Here is a 24,413-nt window from a genome sequence, read left to right as displayed (position 1 = left end):
GTCAACAGAAGCGATCAAAATGCTTCAAATAAAGGTTGTATCAATTACAAGTGACTGTTAAAAACTGTATTTGTCATTGAATTATTCATTCAAGAGATTCATTCAAAAACTCTGATTCCTCCAGTAATGAAACGAGTGAAGGCTTTATAAGTGAGTCATTGAATCATCATTCAAACTGATTTAAAAAAACCAACTAATTATTCAGATTAATTAAACATTTTAAATAGACTGCAGCATTTCATTACAGGTCATTGTTGTTTATTTGTCTGTTCAGAATCATGGGAGAATCGTGTTTAAAACTTAAAAAATCATGATTCTCAGTAGGGGTGACCCCGAATAGTCGAAGATTCGATGCTTCGATAGGAGGAGCCTGATTCGACTACCGATCTCACGGTCGAATCTTCGCAGAGGTGTTATGAAACGAGGATCATGCCACTTTGGCTATATGAGGGCGCTCAATGTCTGATTTCACATAGAACTAGCTTTTATGTCAATACGTTAATATTCAGCCTATTATGATAATGCTGTATATAAAAATGTGCAAAGAAAGAAGCTTTTAATAAATATTTTTTAACGTGCGTGAATAAATCCAAACACCCCGTGGCCGTGACAGATTTAAGTTTCACTTTCAATCCGTGACCGACAGAGGAGCGTCTTCGCGGCAAGGATTTAAATCTTTAACAATGTCTGGGATAAGAAAATCTAAAGTGTGGATGTACACGATTAGAAAGGATATTCTCCAAGGCTGGATTTAGCATCGGGAAAACCATGATCGCACTTCTGCCGGCCAACGTTAACATGTTTCACGCATAGACTGGGTTTCACGTTAGAATCTATTTTATCCGCGCGCACAATTTGAAAAGACTCCAACGGACAGACAGAGTGAAAGACTTTCAGGATTTGTTCTCTCGATCAGGTATCGGGTACAAGTGATTTCAAAACTTTTCAGCCGGTTCTAATTTTATTTTTGGATGCTGTGAAAATTTTTAGCTAAAAAGACTGCCTCTCCAGTTTAGCATTTATTGTTGTTTCTGCAGTTAAAAAGACAAAGTTGAAAATTCTGGCTACTATCGTTATTTTAATAATTTCTTTATTTTTATTTTATTTATTAATCTGTCAGGGTTATCTAATCTAACTATTTGTGGCTTGTGTTTTGAATATATGTTCCCCTGCACTTTAGGCATTTTGCACACATTTGCTCCTCATCCTGTGACTTGATTCTGATTTATTTCGTTTTGTATTTTTATTTATTAGAAAGGTATATTCTGTTCTAATTTAATTTAGTAAATTAATTGTTTATTTTTTCGGTGCATCGATGTTGTGCTGTAGGCTGGCCTGCTCGCACAGGTAATTTAGGCGATTTAATTTGATTTGCATGTGAAATGCAAATCTGCAGTGTGGCCTTTCTGGAGTTATTTATGTTATTTCTTAGTTTTATTGATCAAAAATGTTTTTATACATTTTCTTCTATATCTTTGTGTGATTTTCTGTACATCACGGCTTTGAAACGTTAAAGCCCCGCCCCCATACACATGATTCGACTATTAGTCGACTATAGGCAAGACATGACGATTCTGATTCGACTATGAAAATCCATAGTCGGGGACAGCCCTAATTCTCAGTTTATCCAGATTTGGTCATTCCTCCAAAGGATTGTCAGTTTTGATTTCATGGTGACTTTAACGCTAACAGATGGTTGTACTCTGCTGAGATATACGGCAGTCAACATTTGAAGTGGATCAAAAAAGTTCATCAAAGTTGTCCTAAGACAAGAACGGGTATTGTTCAAAATGTATGTATAACTTCGATGAAAGATTTTGATCCACTTCAAATGTTGAATACTGTTTTTAACTTTTTGTGTGTTTCAGATCAGAATATGGCAGTACAAGAATCGTCAGGTATGTTTGCTACTATTGTACATAATGTCCATTATAGTGCACATCACTCATTCATGTGATTACATTATTCATGATTTGACCATTAACATTACAAAATTCAATTCAATGATAATGACCCATGTGACTCATTGAATCATATGGAAATCAAGATGAATGACAGCAAAAATATGGCAAAAAACAAATAATGTTAATAATATAACTATAATAACTATGCCTAAAGGTTTACAAATGTTAATTAAAAACTAGATTGTTGTGCATATTGGATAATGTGTCATTCTGGATAACGGATACATGTCCTGGCTAGCAGAGGTTTTCTGTTATCCAGGAATGACAAAACAAATAATTTTTCTTTATAATCAGGCACTAACTTAACCACCTATGGAAAACTACAACTTAGCTATAATCACTTAAAGTAATCTTTTAGATCAAATAGATAGTCTTTTAATATAAAAACATTATAAATGTTTTATTAGTGTTATCCAAAAGGACACATGATATTGCTACAAAATGCACCAGTGACCGAAAAGGTCAAAATATCAACATTTTAAGAGACACTTCCTGACCTTTGCACATGTTCTAGTGCTCCTTCAGGGTCTTCTTTTTGATACAATATTATGTCACATGACATACCAAAATGCATTATGGTCTAAAATGGTCATTGATGTCTGTTATCCAGGACTGACATTAGAGAAATCACACTTTGGAGACAAAAGTCTTTCTGTCATAAACATGTAAATAAGCTTAAGCCACTATATTTGTAGGTATCGTTTAAAACATCAATACAATTATGCCCAAGTAGATTTTAAATACTTTTATTTATATTTTTTAAATTTTTGTCTTATTTTTGTATTCAGATTTTAAGCCGGGACAGTTACCCGGAATGACATTTTGGGACTTTTGAGCTCAATAGTTCCTTAAAGATTAATTATTTATAATGAATTCTCACATGAGTAATTAAAGAGGGGGAAGTTGAGTCACTTAATGAGAAGTGCATTTAAAAATGTATACATTTTTAATATTATGAATATGCTTTGGACACCAGATTTGACACGCCACGTCATTGACCCTCGTATGCATCACATTTGGTGACAGCGGCGGTCCTCGTCCACTTCTGATTGATAGGAGCAACATCAGCTTGGACACACTGCATGAATCGACCGTGATGCTTTGTGTGTGTGTGTGTGTGTGTGTGTGTGTGTGTGCAGAAGGCATACGTGTCTCCCAGTGGCGGTGCCGGAGGGTCCCAGCAGCCTGCGGTCGGCCGTGTGCAGGAGGACTGAGCCCCGTCGACAGTGGACGTCTGCAACCCTCGGGTCAGCCTTATCTACACTACACAACACTCATTCACAATGCAAACAACAGTGTTTCATAGCACATAAAACACACTGTAATTATTCCCTTTGTCCTATTTTATAAAGTAAGTCACGATGCATCAGTTCATTTTTACACCTTTATTTATGATAGTATATTATATCTCCTACAACATACATCTTAACATTAACATCTTCATATGCGCTTTATTAAATAAACACCCACAGAATGATTATAATGGCAGACATACAGTATTAATGAACAGAAGAGAAGTAAAGTGTTAAACTAACAAAGCATCAGCTGGATTCACTTCATGCTATACGTGTAAAAATCCCAGAAGGACATATAGTTCATCCATGTGGTGAAGCACACAGAACATGTGGTAGGACAAACGCTCAGACAGTGACGAGTGTGCCAGTGGTTTGATGGGGGGAAAAACAAAACCGTACCAACTCTCCCTTTATATTGACCAAGCTCAGGAATTGCACTGATCATCAGTATTGCAGGTCTCTATGTCTATGAAAGTGTACACTGATCTAGTCACACTGCTGTCTAGTTGTTATGTTGAGAATTAAGCATGTATAATAAAGGTTCTCTGTCCCACTTGAGCTTTCCTACCTGGTGCTAATGTGCTTTACTCAGGCATATTAACGGGTTCAGGAAGTCAAGAGCCGTTTCTCAATACCAAGTACGCAAACTTCGGACTTGAGTCCTTGGTTGTTCGGACTTGACAAGTTCGACTCAGGAGAACGAACTCCCGAGGACGGGAGGACACAAGTCCGATAATTCTGCAAATGGAACAGCGGCGTACTTGATAGCGTCACTCAGCTCGCTCTGGCTACTCTGGTTATCTCTTTATGTATATCTAGGCTACAAATAAAACAAAATATGTTATAAACCAACACTCTGCCTCTTTTCATTTTCATTTAAAAAAATCTTAAACATAATGGCCACACAAATGTGGTTCAGGCAATGCAATTGATTATCTTCACTGCATATATTTATAACAACACGAAATATAAAACACAACCCTGACTCTTTTTGTTTTCATTTTAAAAATGATACATAAAAAAACATTATAATATTGATCATTAAAACTAACATTTAGCAAAAAGAGACAGAGTTGTGTCATTTTATTTTATTATATATGTACATACAGTGAAGAGAATGTAGGCAACATGTATAATAAAATATTTTATATGTTTTAAATATATCAAATAAAATGACATAACCTTTTTTGTGAAATGTCAGTTTTAATGATAAATAATAGCCATTATAAAAGTATAAGTAGCCTAAAAGGTATAAGAAGCTATTCAATAATAAAGCAAACGATTCAGTCAAACATAAGTCAGCTCTCTCGGCTACAACGTTAAAGTTAAACAGACTAAATAAAGCTATGAAACTTCACTTTACCCTCGGCTAAAACGTTTTGCCAGGGAACGAATGATAGATTAATGAGACAAATAAAATAAATAAATAAATAAATCGCCCGTTAGATATACACAAGACGATTTATATCTCATGTTAAACCACTAGACTAGAGACATCCGAGCCAGCAGCAAACGTCAGCAGCACTAGCTGAGGAAAGGCTGTTCTCCGCGGGGTACATGAGCACCGAGCGTCCGATTGCCTGGATCTCACAACTCCGAAAACGGCAGATCAAATTTTCAAATAGGCGCTATCTTTATAAATAAACCAAAGATTTGAGCTTTAAACAACTACATTCTCGCCTGAAATACTCTTAAAACTACATTTCGTGACACAATTACAGCAGTATTTTTAAATTGCGCGGGGTTTCTCTTCTGCTATTGACGCTTGCTGGTTGGTGTGAGATGCATTCTGGGATACCTGGCTGTCTCAAGTCCGCACAAGTCACCTCTCGATGCATCCTCGGTAAAAGGGGTGGCTCAAGAACACATCCGGGGATTTGAACTGGACTTGGCTAGATGTGAACTTTGAATTGGAACAATACTTGGGCAGCGACTGATGACGTTTCACAAGTCCACAAGAACACAAGTACAGACAAGAACGCATATTATTGAGAAACGGCTAAGATCTCATGTGTTCAAATATCTACAGAAGGTAGTGTCTAAAAACAACTGAAGTGCGACAACCGAAGCTGCAAAGAAAGAGTTAGCTTTCGTTATCACAGCGCAAGTGTGTGAGAGAAGCAGAAACACCCTGCAGTTCTCCCGGTCCACCAGATGAATCCGTAAAACACATTTCAACACTATTGGAAAGGCAAGTTCATCAGTGGTGTTCCTGCTGAGGACAGGGTTATACCCGCTGCTCGCACTCCCTCCACACTCTCCAAACTCCTGCTTATTCCCCTTCTGATTCAGTCTGCACATTAAAGAGGATGTTTTGACTACATAAGTCTGTCATAGCTACTGATTTGAAGACCAAGTGCTTTCACACTCCTGTATTAGAACTGACGGTCTGGGCGAAGGGCACGGTTAGCTGAGGCATATACAACAGGCCACTTCAGTCCTGAGCTGATGTAGGGCTGTGCCCAATCTCAAACAACTTATGATTCATGATTAATGTACATTGTAACGCACAGAACCTAGGTAGGTGTGTCTATGGGGATCATTACTCCTGAAAATAAAAGCAAATCTCACAAAGTAGCTGACAATAGCATTTATTGTATCCCATCTTCACATTGCTAACCCAGGAGATCTTCCCCTTCTGTCTACAGTCTTTACCAGAGTGCACACCATGTTAGCCTCACAGCATGTGTGTTTTAGAGCCGTCTTTGATTAGCCGTGCCTGATCCGGCTGGCACCTATAACGAGCCCACAGATAAATATACAGAACTGTGTAAAAGTCTTTGGCCTGTTAGATTTTCATTTGGTATATATATATATATATATATTTCACATATATGATCCTTTGCATTAGTGTGCCAATGAGAAATATTAGTTTACATTTACAAACTTTCATTTTGCCCTGAACTGTAATAATCCAGTGAGATTTCTGTAATCACCAGAGAGCAACAACAGACAGTATGGTCCACATAGAGACCTGATCTGAGTCCATCTGCAATTACATCAAGTTATATGCACTTATGAAAAATGCTGTAAATTGAGAATGCTTTCAAAAATAATGACATAAATCCTTTTTTTTATTATTGTTTTAGATTGTATTCTTTAGATTTGCAGGAAGATTTCTTCAAGTGTCTTGGAAATTAGCCGATCTCAGTGTTTATCCTCCGTGTAATCCCAGATGGACTCTGATGGCGGGATCCGATCTCTGTGTGGACCGTCCCGTTTCAGACTACCTGTGCATACGGAAATCCATCCACCCATCCATCGTCTCTTCCTCTCCTTCTCACTCCTGCTTTTTCACCCATTCCTTCACTTCCCAAACTCTGTCACTGCAGTTCTGACCGACGTCTCAGACTTGTGCTGTCCAGGAGTGATTGGCCTTATGGAGTGCAGAAATGATAACTGTACTCGGGACATAACCAGGTCTGTAGATTAAGAAAGAAATGTTAGGCATGACAGTGTTTGTCCATAAGCATTTTAACTGAGATGGTCCCAATGTTTCGACACAGAACATTAAACAAAGTTTGTTCAAATAAATCTGATTACAATTATCAGAAAAGTGTTAATTGAATTCAAATTCGTAACCTTGAGATCTAAGGCTTGGTCTTCATCAGAGCCAGAACAAGCGTCCTCCACTGAGGGAGATGGAGATTCAGAAGATAAGATAAAAGTTAAAATTAAAATAATTTTAATAATAATAAACTCACATTGAAACCTAAATACTTCTGATAATAAAATGGTACTGAAAACACCCTGCAGGAGTATCTTACCGTTTGTCAGCATTGTCGGCATCGGATCCATCACTGACATTGCTGATGTCACGACGTGAGTTGACCAATGAAATCGAGCCGTAGACGCGGGGTGTGGTTTAAGGGCCGAGGCTTGTGCTTAACTGGTTTGGAGGTAAAATCAGGCAGTGTGTTGAGATGTGTCGGATTATCTGCAGTCCTGTTACTGTTCAAGATGTGAGACTTAAAGCTGACCTGAAGCTTTTCACTAACTGGGAAGAAACGTCTTTACGTCTCATGTCCAGTAGTGTTCACTCCTGAGCGTAGAGTTAGGTAGGGCAGATTCTGGATCTTAGTGTTAGTTTATGATAAAGATTGTGTAAGCACACACATAGATCATCTCAGAATTGCCTTAAAGGAACACTCCGACTTTTTGGGACTTTAGCTTATTCACAGTATCCCCCAGAGTTAGATAAGTCCATACATAGCTTTTTCATTTCTGTGCGTTCTGTAAGTGTTATTTGACGCACCCACCGCTAGCCTAGCTTAGCACAAAGACTGGATGTAAATGGATAAGGTAGCATACTAATCCCAATAAGTTACAAAATAATGCAAACATTTTCCTATTTACATGTTGTGATCTGTATAGTCACCAGTGTTGGGGTAGTTACTCAAAAAAAGTAATTAGATACTAGTTACTAGTTACTTCTGTAAATTGTAATGAGATTACTTTACTAGTTACTGCATTTGAAAAGTAACTTCACTACTTATTACTTTACTTTCCCATTTCTTAATTTACCCTGTAGATACGGACAAACATCATAGTCCTATCATCACTTAGCCTGTCCGCATAGTGTTTATAAATGTAGCCTATACAAAATGGCATGTAAAACCATATGAAAGAACAATATCCATGTCTGCACAAAGAAATATGCCTCACTGTAAAATCAACAAACAACAGGATAAAGGACAAATGTCTGCGGTGGTAGACACATAATCAGGGCTGGACTGGGACAAAAAAAAATCGGCCCTGGCATTTTGGCCATAATAATAATAGCACACTAATAGACATATATTGTAAAACAAATGCACTGAAAAATAAAGGAAACTTTCACAATTAGTTTTGTACTAATTTCTATACTTGAAAGAGATATAATCACATGATCTTTTATTTTGACGGAAACTGCATCAAGCTTTTATTTTGGCGGAAAACATGGTTTACAAACGCGTCTCATTAAATTGATAGTAAATTACGGTAATCGTCAACTATGCAGATGTGGAAATAATGCGTTACTGGGTAATGGGTTCCTACACTCATGACAAAGCCTATAAGTGTTTTGAAAGTAACTGTTAGTTCTGCTTACCGCAGGCTCTACACTTTCTCATCTCTGTCCTGATCCTCCTCACTATCCTCATCATCAGCCACTGGAGCTGATGAAGGTCCTGCTGCTGCAGAAAACATTTTGACACATTTTACAGCGTCTGCTTGAAGGGCCTGTGTCTATTTTTCACGCTATTTCTCTGCACATTCATTGCGACAAAAAACAGAAAAAGAAAAAAAGTATGAGATGTCGGCCCAAAAGGCACGTCAGCCCACTGGGAATCTCCCGGTAGTCCCGATGGCCAGTACTTTCTGCCTGGGCATAGAGTGCATTTCACGCGAATATTTTTGTCCTTTCGAGCAATAAACTGAAAGTAATGTGAATATCGCCACTGGCCGAAACCCCCCTGTCTCCGTCTCCATTTCCCACTCCCCTTCGCACCAGCAGCTACGTCACTCAAATCGATCTCTATGACAACGGTGCAAGCACACACACACACACACACACACATACACACACACAGGCATGCACGCACCACTTAAACAGATCAGAGCTTTACACGCAGGCAAGCACGGCTTGAGTAACGCAGGAAAGCGCGTTCCTATAGTTTAGTAAAGTAGTGTAGTTACCGATATTTTTAGTGTAATGCATTACTTTATTTCGTTACCCAAAAAAGTAATATCGTTACTGTAATCCGTTACTTTGTAACTCGTAACCCCCAACACTGATAGTCACAGCGTGTACAAATAACAAGGCTATATGAGACAGAGACCATTTTTAATCGTATAAATACTGGGAACTATATTAATTATTAGGGTTAAGCCAACGTGCAAACTATCGCAAATCAAAGTGAAAGTAAGTCGCAGACGCTTAACACACAATCATCATCATTAAAAGTAAAGAAACGAAATGATCTTACCAGAGCTGTTGCCGCTCTCTCTTATTGCAGTCTTTGATTTTGAAATTTTAGCTGATGATCAATAAAATGCAGCTCATATCTGTTGCTTTCGTGACGTGCACTCCATTAAATCTGCGTATAGCGCGGGAATTGAAGATCGGATTTAAATCCGTTTCGCAAAAACACATTTATGTGACCAGGTGTAAATGGAATCGTTTTGATAAATCAGATAGCTCTCCGATCTGAGAAAACGCATGAAGTGGCCAGGTGTAAACAGCCCCTTAGCTACTGAAAGAGATGCTTCCAGAGGTCATAGATCCTCTTCTTAATATCATTAATTCATCTTTGTCACTAGGATACGTACCAAAAACTTTTAAAATCTGGCTATGATTAAATCGCTTGTTAAAAAAACGCAACTTGATCCAACAGAACTAGCCAATTACAGGCCGATCTCGAATCTACCTTTTTGTCAAAGATACTAGAAAAGGCAGTATCCTCACAACTATGTTCCTTTTTAGAAAGAAATGATATCTGTGAGGATTTCCAGTCAGGATTTAGACCGTACCATAGTACCGAGACAGCTCTCATTAGAGTCACAAATGATTAGCTCTTATCATCCGATCGTGGTTGTATCTGTCTATTAGTGTTACTCGATCTTAGTGCTGCATTTGACACTATCGACCACAACATTCTTTTAAATAGACTCGAAAATGATGTTGGCATTAGTGGAATTGCATTAGCATGGTTTAAATCATACTTATCTGACCATTATCAGTTTGTAGCAGTAAATGAAGAGATGTCTCATCGATCACTAGTTCAGTATGGCGTACCACAAGGCTCAGTACTAGGACCGCTGCTGTTCACTCTGTACATGATACCCTTGGGAGATATCATTAGGAAGCATGGCATTAGTTTTCAGTGTTATGCTGATGATACTCCGCTCTATATCTCTTCACACCCTGACAAAACTTACCAATTCACAAAATTAATGGAATGCATAGCTGATATAATAATTTGGATGACTAGTAATTTCCTACTACTTAATGCTGAAAAAACAGAGTTTCTAATTATTGGACAAAAAACGTCCTCATGTAATAACCTAGAATACTGTCTAACACTTGATGGCTGCTCTGTCAAGTCTTCGTCGTCGGTTAGGAACCTGGGTGTGCTCTTTGATACCAATCTTTCATTTGAAAGTCACGTATCTAGTATCTGTAAAACCGCATTTTTCCATCTTAAAAATATATCTAAATTACGCCATATCCGTCCTGGAGAGTTTTGCTCCGACCCTGATGATAACTCAGCTGCCTGTATCTTTCTAGGAACCCTTAAGACCTTGATTAGCTTGTTCAGGTGTGTTTGATTAGGGTTGGAGTAAATCTCTGCAGGACTGTGGTTCTCCAGATCCGACGTTGGCCACCCCTGATATATAGGCTGTAGCCTCGAAAGCGAGCCAAGTCTTTGCTTTGTCAGTTCATCGCTATCTCATAAATTCCATTATAATCAATGAAGCTGCCAACAATGCACATTAAATCTGTTACTTACATCGTGTCTACACTGTTTGTTAATGAGAGGTTTCGTGAGTCTGCATAACTCAGCACTGAATAAACACGCCGGCGTTTTGAGCGGTGAGACTCTGACTAACTTAAACACCTCTGATTGGCCACCACGTTCAAGAGATCAACAACTATGTCAGTGATTGACTACATTGCTCACCGCTGCAAAAACACGTTGTAAATAGATACATTCGACGTTCTCCAGAGTGCTCACAAATACTCACTGGAGCGTTTACCAAATCTGTTTCGCCAGTATGTTACTACAGTATCAGCTGAGGGTGCTCTTGCTTACCCCTGTGGAACAGGCCATGCCCCTTTTATTTTGGGCAGGAATTATTTAAATGAGTAATATATATTGTTCCTGGAAGAAAACTCAAGACTACAATGGAGGCGTTTTAGGGAGATCAGAAACAGTGACACTGATATAAAGAATAACTCCCGCTGGAGGGACTTTTGTAACTTTGCAGAGCTTTTTAATGCTCAAACAGCAACATTACACATTAAAGACTAAAGTTTCATTTCTCAGATCAGAAACACATTCTCTCTTATCGTCTTGACCTCTGGCGGCTGATGTTGATGCTCTATTGCGTGTGTGTGTGTGTGTGTGTGTGTAATGGGCTCTGTGTTCAGGAGCTCTCTCCTCCTGTTTCCATGGAGACCAGATAGCCAATCAGCGTCCGTGGTTGCGGACTGTACTAAAGCCTGCAGATGGAGGAGGCAGAGCATGTCTTACACACGAAGAAATCTCACATGTGTGCATACGTATCCACACACACACCTCATCAGCGTTTGTAATCCTGTCTGTGCTCTGCGTCGTGTCAACGCGCGCTCCCCGCATCACGTAACACCGCGCGTCTTGCTTCGGGCTGCTGCTGATGCGCTGTGACGTCACGGTCCACGAACGCAGCGCGTTTCCACCTGAATGAGCGAGAGTGCGCGCTCACGGCACACGAGCACACGCACAGCCGCGGCCATGGCGCACAGACTCAGCATGATGTGAGTAAATCATTACATCCGCATGTGTTTTTACCACAGTGCACCTGTGTTGACGCGCAGAGTCGTGTGTTTATGTTGAGGCTTTGTGATGGGCTTGCGTGTGTGTGTGTGTGTGTGTGTGTGTGTGTGTGTGTGTGTGTGTGAGTGATGATGGACTCCGTAATGATGGTGAAGTCTGCAGTTGTGGTCATGAAGTGAGCAGGATAATGTGCTGTTGTTGCAGTGAATGACAGTGATAGCACTGAGGTGTTTTCAAACGCCATGCAAAACACGAGGAGCTGGGACCCTCTGTGTGTGTGTGTGTTTGGATGGAGCTGATGTGCATTATGACGCAATTTCACAGTCACATGCTTCTAGCACAATGTGCTGCTATAAACTGTGAGGTGTGATGCATTTATCCTTCATGTGCAGGACTCAGTCTGGCCATCCTTCCTATATATAATTGCAGACATTATTTTAAAGCATTATATCTTTCTTTTTGCTGTTTATTTGTATTTTCTTGCTCTTTTATAAATACAAGCATCTGAAAAGCGCATCAGCGAGTGCGTTAGTGTTAGTTTGACCCTCTCAAGGTGACCGAGGTTAGTTCATGGTCTTAAGGGAATTTACGCTCAGTGTTCAAGTTCAAGGTGATTTACTGCTGTCCTGCTTCGACTGCTCCGTGCCGACTGTTCACTGCTGGATGTTGTTGTTGATGTTGTTGTTGTTGTTGTTGCAATAAGCATGCAGTATCTGAAGTGTGCACTGATAAGTGTTTCCTTTAGTAGTATGCTTCATTAAATGACCTCATCTCATCGTATTTGTAATTCAGCCAGTGGCATCCAGTTATCGGTATAATCAGAAATGTATGTATTTTGTTATTTTGTGTACATGCACTTGTAGGGCTGCACAATTTGGTCAATATGACTATAATAACAATAAGATTAATATTAAATGAAGGTAAAAATATATATACTTAATGGTTATAATAAAAAAAGAAGAAATATGACTATTGTTATCACTGTAATAATTGTTTCACTGTCAAATAAAAACATTTATTTGCGTTCTGATACATTTGCATCCAGGCATATCACGCTGTCAGTGTTATCCCGGTTACTGTTGCAGCCCTGCTTCTGTCTGTATGATTCACTGAAGGACTCGTTGTACTGATGTGATGTTGAAATGGCTAAACAGTTAAAACCAGTCTCACACACAGTGACCAAACCATTACATTTCACAGTGAGTTTAAAGACCCCATGAAACCACTAAACGTGCGCAGTTCTGCCCTGCTCATGCTTCCTCTGAACGCTGGGACAACAAGCAATGCCCTGCCGAAAAGCCCAGCATAAACCAGCATGAGCTCCATCGCGGTCCAGGCTGGTTTGAGGTGGTTTGATGCTGGTCATTTAAAGGTGAATGTGAATTTAAAAGGACCATAATAGACCCATCTACTACTTTACCAAAGAAAAAGACCTCTGTTTTGTCCTCATTTAACATTAAAAAAATGAAACGCCATCAAATGTTTTATATCTTTTAGAAACGCTAATAATGAGTCCAATGAGTTGGTAGAATGCCTTAATAGTAAGTAGAGTGTCTTTGGCAAAACAATGGAAAGTGCTTCCTAAAAATGCTACCAATGGGAGCAAATCCAGATAAAAGAGAGTAGGACAGAGGACAGAACCTTGATACCCTGCTGAAAAACACAGCAGAAACCAGCATGAACTCCATGTTGGTCCAGGCTGATTTATGCTGGTCTGGCTGGTGGACCAGCCTAGTCATGCTGTTCTCAATCAAAACTGATCTGGTATATAGCTGGTCAATAATGTGTGACAAACACTGGAACATTTGTGCACTTTCCCTGTTACGTCCATGTAAGCGTTGCCTGCAGTGACTAAAGTAGTGCATCTGTGACTGAAGCGGTGACGCTGTGTGTGTGACGGCAGTCTGGTGCAGAGTTAAAGACCTGAGCACTCATAGAGAAATCAACATCTCCACCTGTCATTTATTCATCGATGTCAGACACATTTCTGTACAGGAAACCGTTCAAAAGGATGAGAGCGACTTACAAAAGTGTATCTTAATTCCCCTAACAGCAAACCATTGTGTTTCCCGCTGTCTGAACAGCTCCGCAGCGCTCCGGGTAATGCAGGACATCCGGAAGCTGAAGTGTGTTTGTAGTGTTGAGTCGATGGCGGCGGGTGTCTGACGTGTTTGTTTCTCCTTGTGTCGTAGGTATGTAAATGCTTTGCACCAGTACTGCTGTCCTGCGCCGTGTCGCTCTAAGCCGCTAGCTGTACCTGCTCCTCTCTCTGAGTGCAGGTAAGAGGCGCTCGTGGCCAAGCCTGGCAGACTGACTGCTGCTCATCACACGCAACTGCGCTAGAGAAACCTCACGTCACGCTCTTTCACCAGCAGTGGCATTGATCTCCATGTTAAAGTCAAGTTAAAGGCATTTCATCAACTTATTTCATATATTGGTCTGTCTTATACTGCGTTCACGCCATGTTGTAATTACCGTGAATTCGAGATGACAACACGTGACATTCGTGAACGCACCCTAATTTTAAAGGTTTTTAATGTATAATACAACTTTTCAACAATAATAATGTTGGCTAGCTTGATCTTAGATCAAATCTATTTCATTTAAGGGTAAAAATCATACATTGTTGTTGAAGAGCTTTAAATCTTTGCTAAAGCACCTTTGGTGATAGTTCAAATGAAGGATATCTGTAGTGTCAGGACAATATTTTGAAATGTGATGTGCTTTTATTAGCCTAGAGGGTTTACTGTAATTCCAGTTCATGAGAATGATTTTTTTTCAAACTGTCAAACAAGGTAATAGAGTAACATGAAGTCTTGAAATGACCTGACAAAAGAAAGAAATTGCTTCAGTTTTTCCACCAATGGAAATGTGAACATATACATACATAAAATTACAATTAAAATGATTTAAACCAACAAAACTGCAATAGTTTTTTGTTGTTGTCTAAATCAAATCTGAAGCATTGTGATTTATTATTATTTTTTAGTTGGGTGTGAATCTCTTGTCCTGTTATTTACATCAGGTGATGAAGGATTTCAGTTTTAACGTTAGTGATTGACTGCACAGAAGTGTCTGCGAACACACTTATCATGTCAACAAACACACTTGGAATTCCTGTAATTTAAGATGGTCAACTTAAGTTGTAGAACGCGGCTGTCAATCGGGTTCATAAGTGAACTGAGCGTGAACAGGACGGGACACTGCGCTGCGAACAGGATCTGGCAACCACTGCGTAAACCTCTTTGCATGGGGCTCAATCTGCTCCATAGTTGAGCAGTCTCTGTTGCCACAGGATTTACAGTTTAAAAATAACCACAATTTATGATAATTTATATTTATGTATGTTCTGCAGTTGTATATTTCATTAGTTTTGTTTAATAGATTCCTTGAGGTTTTGAAGATTCTGCATTGTAGAGGATTTTTTTTAAGATGTTTCACATGTCTGTTTTCGGTCCTATTATTCTCATGAACTGGAATTTCATTAACTTATTTTTTAAATTAGTAAAATTAAATAAAATAAAAAGTAGCTAGTCAAAAGACTGATGAAAACAGCCCTTGTTCGAGTGCTCTGCATCTCACCATAATGTCTCAGGTTACGTATGTAACCCTGGTTCCCTGAAGAGGGAACTCGAGCTCCGTCGAGACGCTGTGGGAACGCCCCTGCGTGACTGCGTCGTGAAGCACGTGTGAAATCAGTCCAATGGTGTGACAAAACATCATAGGTGAAGGCTGACCGGCCACCTTATAAGAAAGTGAGAGAGCCTCAAACACCCACTTGCTCATCCTCTGCTTAGATGTGGGGTAACCTTTCCTAGGTGACCCGAAAGAGACAAAGACTTGATCTGATTTTCGCCACAGGGCAGCTCTGTGGACATAAGCATCCAAAGCCCTAACAGGGCACAGCACATTACGTTTTTCCTGATCTGATGATTGAAAGGGTGGAGGACAGAAGGCCTGCAACATAATAGGACCAGCAACATTAGTTTGGCACATAACCCGGCCTAGGGTGAGGAAAAGCTTTCACCATTCCAGGTGCAAACTCTAAGCATGAAGGAACAACCGACAAAGCTGGTAAGTCTCCAATTCTTTTAAAGACTATATAGCAAGGAGAAATAACGTTTTAATGTGAGGAATTTTTCTGTAACCTCTTCAATAAGCTCAAAGGGAGCCAAAGCCAGGCCTTCAAGAACAATGGCCAAATCCCAAGCTGGTGCTCTAGTGCGTAGTGCAGGCCTCAGCCTCAAAGTGCCACGAAGAAAACGAGTAATGAGAGGATCTCTCCCTAATGATGCACCACCCAAAGGAGTGTGGTAAGCAGATATAGCCGCCACATAGACCTTTAAGGTGAATGGAGATAACCCAGCAGAGAAACACTCTTGCAAAAAATCCAGCACTGAACCCCTAATACAGTTGACCGGGTCCAAATGACGTTCTCTTCACCAAGAAGAGGATAGTCACCACTTCAAGGCATACAGTCTTCTCGTGGAGGGAGCTCTGGACTGGGGGACGGCCGAGACTGCTGGGCGGGAGCATAGATCGGCGAGGAAGATCTGCTGCCTGTTTCTTTGTCACCTCGGTCGTCGAGAGGTTTCAGGAGGCAGGGTCGCCGAAGAGGCCAGAAGGCTAGAGCGCAGCGTCCAGCAAGACAGTTCTATCTCTGTCACGCATGTCAGATAGATTCAGTTAGAGATGCCTCTCCGAAGAGACAAATCTGTAGCCCCATGCAGTTCTCGAATTGCATCAGCGCTAACTTCCTCACTATCATCCAGGTCCCTTAGCAGGTCAGCCTGATATGTATGCAGTATAGCCTGACCTGCTGCCGAATACGCTTTACCCACCAGCGTCGATGTAGCTTTAAGAGGCTTGGTGGGTAACGTTGGGGATTTTAGTGACGATGCTGACTTGGGGATAGATAGCGCAAGCGTCTCTTCAGCCCGAGGCCTCGTCACGTAGCCATGTTGTATCAGCCTCATAATATTACTATAGTTAGAGGTCTGTGGGCTGAAGATACGATATGACATAGGTTTCTTCCACAATCTCAACACCTCAGTGGAGGAAGTGATCTAGATGATAAATATCTCTCATCTAACAAACTTTTCTTTTGAACCTCCTGTTTCTCGGCTGGCCAATCAATGTTTAATGTAGCAACAGCACAAGTCACAACCTCCATAAGCTCCTCGTATGCAGGGTTATTAGGTGGCAAATCCTCAGTATCCCCTGCATCAATGCTAACAACATCCTCAGAACTGGATACTTGTAGCACTGCTTCTCCCTGAGAGAAGGCACCGGATCTGGCAGGTGAAGGCTGAGATAGGGCTAGGCCCGTCTCAAACCCCTCTGCTAAATCCATCTGCGAACCCCACAATCTAAGTCGACGTTCTGTCGGGACCCGAACCGTGAGGAACGCCCTCCTCCGCCGAGCGTCCTCACGAACAGCTTTTCGCAATGCTCATAGTCAGCCCCTTGAGAACTGACTGGGTATGCTCCACTCCCAAACAAGCAACGCAAAGCTTATGTGTATCCCCACCCGTAAGGAAACGAGGGCAGGGAAAGGCACACGGCTTAAACTGCTGCTTATTTGCCATACTGTATGTGTGTGTATGTGTATATATATTCTTGCATATTGTCTCGTCACACCATTGGACTGATTTCACACGTGCTTCACATAGCAATCACACAGGGGCGTTCCCACAGCGTCTCGACGCAGCTCTAGTTTCCTTGAAAGGGAATTATGCTAAACGCCTGCTTTTGATCATGGTCCCCATCTGCCATAACGCTCAAATCCTCAAAAATTCACTTAAAAAAATGATCTCCTGACAAAGTCCTGACAAATTTGATGTCAGATGCTATTGTCCCAGTGACGTAAGCATGAAAAACCATAGAAACCGTCAGATCTTTTTACTCCTGTCATGTTCAGTGGTGGCTGGCTAACATTTTTGAGTAGGCTGGGATTTCACTGCGATTTGGCTAGCTACTTTTCTTGCATACAACATTTTGCCAGTTTTCTGCCATCATTTAGTGTACATGTGCTGCAGTGTTTGCAGACACTGGGATTGGTCTGTCTATCTAGATTAATCTAAAACTAGATTAAAGTCGCATTTCTTCAGCCAGGCATTCATATAATCCTATAGTTCAAACTACAATCCGGCCTCTAGCTCATAAATGCCAGAGGAGAACTGGCCCCCGACTGAGCCTGGGTTCTCCCAAGGTTTTTTTTTTTCTCCATTAGGTCACCTGATGGAGTTTTAGGACACCATTAGGTCACCTGATGGAGTTTTAGGACACCATTAGGTCACCTGATGGAGTTTTAGGACACCATTAGGTCACTTGATGGAGTTTTTCGGTTCCTTGCCACTGTTGCCTTTGGCTTGCTCAGTTGGGGATATTTTGGGGATATTTAATTTAATTTTATCAATCAATAAATTCCTCTTGAAACAAACTTTGTTGTATTATTTTAATTTAATACTGTGAAGCTGCTTTGATACAATCTGTATTGTGAAAAGCGCTATACAAATAAACTTGACTTGACTTGACTCTATGTAAAGCGTGCTTGAATGAGAAGTCAGATAATGTATGATTTAGGATGCCTAGACCAGTGGTTCTCAACTGATGGGTCACGACCCAAAATAAGTCCCAGAATAAATAAAATGCAACCAAAAAAAAAGGCTTATAAAGGAAGAGGAAACACCTCTCATATTTGTTATTGTTGACGCCCGTCCGACCAAACATGCATTTTGGCACATTATATGCCAAATGATACAGATGCCAACATGACATGCCTTCATCCTCCAAAACTACAAAAGGTAAAAAAAAAGTATGATTAAAAAAAAACCCACACAGTCTACATTAAATACAGGAACATCGCATTTGTTCTGAACATAATTGTCAATTCTCTTATTTATTTACTCCTATGTCATGTTCAGCGGCGGGACATTTTTAAGGAGGCTGAGGTGGAAATTGATTGATCATTAGCTATGATAAAGCAATATTAGACTTGGGTTTATCACAGTTTTTGTGATAAATACACTCCTATACGTGGATAATATAAAGACTTGACTGAACGCACCAATTTATAAATGGTCCTGTAATATCCACAAATATCCTCTCGCTTTGAGGTCCTTCAGTAATTTGTATTCCATTGATATTTTGGCCAAACGGAAGAGCCGCTCTTCAGTTTTTGTTTTTAGTCTTTTGATAATCTACACCTGCAAATTCAGTGAGGTTTAGCTTCTCTCATAACCAATGGAAGGCTTGCTTCAATGTGATAATGACAGCTAATTGGTTTTAGGAATGACAGATCAACACTTTTGTGGAACACATTTCAGTTTGTTACATATTCCCTGTGTGGATTCCTGGACTTTTATGTTGAAGTGTTTCCTGTTTCTTGTGCCATGCTTTGTAGTCTGTTTGTAGTCCTCAATGGGCCAAGCTCCGTGACTGTATAAACATAAGTCCAGGAATCCACACAGGGAATATGGAACAGTTTGCCTCCCTTCTGCCTTTTTTGGAAGGGTTTTTGACAGAAATCTGTGACGTTGCATTATGTAAAAATCCATTCTGATTGGTCAGTTTAGTAATGAGAGGAGTCGTTGTGCTCTCAGCCTCCTCCGGCACTGCGTGTAAATCAATGTACCAATCGCCAGGTATCACGCATAAAAGAAAAATGAAAATAAAATATTACTCTTTATTATGGTAATCATCATCAAGTTATGATCAATTTTGTAAGAAAATGATTACAATAAATGTTTATATTATTGTTTACCTACAATCAGGTAAAATGTGGGTCGTGAAGCACCACTGGCTGAGAACTGCTGGCCTAGAGTGTGTAGTGTGTAGTGTGTGTGTGTGTGTGTGCTGTTCTTATAGTGTGCTTCTCTCACAGGAACCATAATGTGCTGCATCAGTTCTGCTGTCCTCCATCTGGAAGCAGCAGTCCTTCAAGATAGCAGGAATAACATCTCCTGTCCAGCCAAGGATCTGTCCTCTTTCACAAAGCGTTCTTCCAAAAGAGCTACATGCACTCATCCCTCCATCCGTCCGTCCATCTCCTGCGGGAACGCTGTGTTCCTCTGGGGGATAAACATCACTGTGTAGGACAGATGGGAATCTTTCTGCAGTAGTTCATCTAAAAGTTCAGTCCGTGAACACTGGAAGAACACAGTCATAGAGCTAGAACTGAATCATGCAGTTGAATGAGTGTTTAACCACAAACGTGTTCCTCTAATACAAAGATACAGAACAGAGTGTATTTCGGAGAGTGTGGAAGAGTGAAAAAGCAGTTTCATTCAGTACTCGGAGTGATGCATGACATGAGAAAGCAATATCTTCCTAAATATCAATTACTGTATCACGACTGTATTTGCGTTGCCTGATATCAGTAGCTTATTGTCTTGAACATGTAACAGGATTCAAATTAAAAGTTTTGTTTTTGACCCTCTTGTATATGATTTTTCTTTTACATCTGTGCAATATTGTGAAAAATATTACAAAATCTTTTGCGTTATGACAACTTATAATGAAATTACTAAACCAACAAGCTACATTGAGTTAGATTAACTTAATTATTTGTAGCATGAACACAAATCTTTAAGTTGATTTCTTAAAGGCACACTATGCAGTTTCCGTTTTTCTCAAAAGGCGCCCCCTAGAGTCGCTGTGGAGTACTTGTGGAGTAACGTTACTGTCGTAAATACCACTCACGCAGAGCCGTCTCTCTTTTCCTTGACTCTTCCGACTGCGCTTTCTGCGTTTTCTTGGTCGACTCTGCCATAATAATAATAATAATAATAATTAATTACATTTATATAGCGCTTTTCTTGGCACTCAAAGCGCTTTACATAGAAGGGGGGAATCTCCTCAACCACCACCAATGTGCAGCATCCACTTGGATGATGCGACGGCAGCCATATTGCGCCAGAACGCCCACCACACACCAGCTTACTGGTGGAGAGGAGACAGTGATGAAGCCAATCAGTATATGAGGATGATTAGGAGGCCATGATCGACAGAGGCCAAGGGGCAAATTTGATTTTTAATGACCACAGAGAGTCAGGACCTCGGTTTTACGTCTCATCCGAAGGACGGAAGCCATGATTCACGTCTGAAATGAGTGCTAGTGTCTTCCATAGAGGCTGCTTCATATGTTGTTTATGTATGTGACGTCGTGCCGTAAAGCAAGTCGTGATTCCCGCGAGATTTGTCGGGGCGCAACCTCTCAAACCTTTGCTATCGGGATGATTTTGCTACGAGTTTGTTTACTATCGAAATTATTTCGAAGCTGTTATATTAAGCTTCAAATCTTGCATAGTGTGCCTTTGAGTTTGCCTTTTACTACTTGAGTTGTAGCCATGGAACCAATTAATCTTATCTATTCAAATCCACAGCTATCTTATTTTTGTTTGAAGCTATGTTTCTGTTTGAAACATACTCCTGTTTTTATCGTTACATAATGCATTAGGTATGTTTTGCATGCTGGGAGCTGCATGGGACGCTGGTTTGCTTCATGTTTGCAGGAGTGCCTGTGGACCAGCGACACCAGATCAGTTTTGATTGAGAACAGCATGACTAGGCTGGACCAACGTGGAATTCATGCTGGTTTATGCTGTATTTTTCAGCAGGGTATCAACAGACAGCCAATCACGTGCCTCATATATTTACGCACTTTGGACCGACACTGAAACACCATGCGTTGTATAAACAGCATTTTCAGCGTTTGAGGGGGAAAATGTCAATTGAAGTGAGGATGAGTCTGTTTTATTTTTACCTTTATAGTCCGAAAAATCCATTCAGGAAAAAAGTTATAATGAGGATGCGCAATGCCTTTATGTTAACAGGTCACTTGATGCGTTTCCTCAATAAGTAACCCAGGGTTTAGGAATGTACCATGTGAAACTCAGGTTGAGTATAAGCAGTGTGAAGCGTGAAATAATATACCTCAGGATAGTGTTACCCAGGGTTAACTATTTCAAGTGTGAAAACACCTTCTATTGCCTCTAGTGGACGACACAGACCATTACATCAAGATCTTGGCTCCATGCCAGTTCACATATTTCTAAGAATGAAAAGTATGTCATGTGCTGATGCATACTTCGTACATTTAACAGCAATGGCATGCTGTCCAGGAACCTTTGACGTCCAACTTTCAATACACTATGATTTGGAGGGATGGATCTTTATGCAAGATGGTGTATGGCAGGCCGTCTGTCTGCTTCATCGTTTTGTAATTATTTTGTTGAACTTTTCTAATTCAACACATTTCAACACTTTTGGCTTATGATTGGGTTCAGTTACTATTCATCAAATCAACTGTGGATGTATTCCCCAAGGTTCTGTCTTCGGTCCTACTCTCTTTTCTCAGTATTTGCTCCCGTTGGGTCGCATTTTTAGGAACCACTTTCCATTGTTTTTCCAGTGACACTCAGTTGTACTTACTATTAAGGCATTCTACCAACTCATTGGACTCATTATTAGCATTTCTAAAATATATAAAAAAATTGGATGGCATTCATTTTTTTTAAGTTAAATGAGGACAAAGCAGAGGTCATTTTCTTTGGACAAGTAGAGGGCTCAGTTAAGGCCCTTTTAAATTCAAGCACCGTACTCTAAAATGTCGGTAAGGGATTTAGGCTTTTTAATTGATGATAACTTAAAAATGGATAAGCAAAATAACTGTGGTCCAGGCTTGTTTTTATAATTTGAGTCTTTCAGCTAAAATTAAGCCTTTTCTACCAAATTCAGACTTTGAAAGAGTTTTTCAAACTTACATCCTTTCATGGTCAGATTTGTGTATTTTGGCATTCCCTCCGCATCCCTACATTCCCTCCGCATCCCTACATTCCCTCTGCATCCCTACATTCCCTCCGCATCCCTACATTCCCTCTGCATCCCTACATTCCCTCTGCATCCCTACATTCCCTCTGCATCCCTACATTCCCTCTGCATCCCTACATTCCCTCCGCATCCCTACATTCCCTCCGCATCCCTACATTCCCTCCGCATCCCTACATTCCCTCTGCATCCCTACATTCCCTCCGCATCCCTACATTCCCTCTGCATCCCTACATTCCCTCCGCATCCCTACATTCCCTCTGCATCCCTACATTCCCTCCGCATCCCTACATTCCCTCCGCATCCCTACATTCCCTCTGCATCCCTACATTCCCTCTGCATCCCTACATTCCCTCTGCATCCCTACATTCCCTCCGCATCCCTACATTCCCTCTGCATCCCTACATTCCCTCCGCATCCCTACATTCCCTCTGCATCCCTACATTCCCTCCGCATCCCTACATTCCATCCGCATCCCTAGCAAGACCACAAACTGGTTTTTGAAGAGGCTAAAGAAACACAAATCTATTATTCTGGGATTAGCCTCTTTGCATTGGCTCCCAGTCCATTTTAGAATTGCATTTAAATTTGTATGTAAATCTTTAAATAATCTTTAAATAATAATAAAGAATAAAAAGAATTGGTGAATAAAACAAGACAAGATATTTGTCCACCACTCAATCTCTATTGGACTATATTGGGTGGATGGGTAGTGAACTGATATTCAGCCCTTCTTTATAATATCCTGGGGCCTCATTTATAAAAGAGTGCGTAGGATCCCAACTAAAAGTGAACGTACACCAGAACCAGTACGCCAGAGTTGTATTTAATTTTTTTGGCCCTGATAGTATGTGTGTGTATGTGTGTTTTTATTGTACGTTGGTATTGTCTGTGTTATTTTATGTTAGTGTTGACCTGCCACACTCAAAAAAATAAGCTGTTGAACGAAATTGATTAAATTAAGGAAAACTTTTCCACAAAAATGAATTACGTTTTTCCAACAAAATCTAATTTGTTTGAAATGATTTATTGTACTCTTGTTGTATGAACTTAAATGAATTTAGTCATTCCTGCTAGATAAAGTTTTGTCAGGTTGACTACATTTAATTTGTGCCCTGCCTAAAATCGCCAACATTATAATTTTAGCTAATTTGACTCTACAGTTATTTCCAATGATAGAAGCTACTAGTGTTCAATTATGTTATTACCACGTTTTACAGAGTAATATTAAATATTACTTATGCAGATCTGCGAAAGAGGTTTAATGCATGTACAGTGTATACTGAGAGCCCACAGCCCTAAGCTAAACACAGTCGCCACTCTTCTGCATAATAACCACAAAATTCAAAAACATTACAGAAAGTCCTCTAAGTTTCTAACATAACTGAATATTAAACACTAACATTAACTAACAACATCTTTCAATTTACAGAAAAACACATAAAATAACACTTTAATCCCTAAATTTACCCTTGCAAAGCATGCTGGGAACTACAGATCCACTGCCCAGTTATTTGTCAACAAAAATGATTCATGTAGTTTTCACACAAATTAAGTAAACTTCAGTTTTAAATAAATTAGGTTGATTGAACACAATTAAATTAAGTTGACAAAATATTAAACAATCGTGTTACTTTAGCTTATTTTAATTAATTTAATTTAACAAGAGGCAAAAATAAAAATTTTGAGTGGGTCTGCGGATGAAAATTAGCATTTGGCTAAATCTGGTATAATGCATGAAATGGAAACATTTATGTTAAAAATTGTACATGGTCCCTTTATAAATAAATAAATAAAAATGTATTTTT

General features: G+C 40.0%; 1 protein-coding gene across 3 annotated transcripts in view; it reads left to right on the top strand.

The window, feature by feature from the left end:
* iqsec1a (IQ motif and Sec7 domain ArfGEF 1a) overlaps positions 1 to 24,413 on the top strand; it is a 123,778-nt gene that overhangs the window by 33,314 nt on the left and 66,051 nt on the right. For 2 of the 3 annotated variants that reach the window (XM_082146002.1, XM_082146007.1), the window contains exons 2-3: positions 1,869 to 1,898; positions 3,104 to 3,211. In XM_082146002.1, the coding sequence (XP_082002128.1) occupies positions 1,869 to 1,898; positions 3,104 to 3,211 (138 nt within the window). Of the gene's footprint in view, positions 1 to 1,868; positions 1,899 to 3,103; positions 3,212 to 11,552; positions 11,757 to 24,413 lie in introns of those variants that run through there. The other variant, XM_082146005.1, reaches the window with a different exon arrangement.

Source organism: Leuciscus leuciscus (assembly GCF_965113295.1).
Source record: "Leuciscus leuciscus genome assembly, chromosome: 18".
Classification (NCBI taxonomy): Eukaryota; Metazoa; Chordata; class Actinopteri; order Cypriniformes; family Leuciscidae; genus Leuciscus; species Leuciscus leuciscus.
Note: the sequence above shows the minus strand (reverse complement) of the source record. Positions and strands in the feature narration are given on the sequence as shown.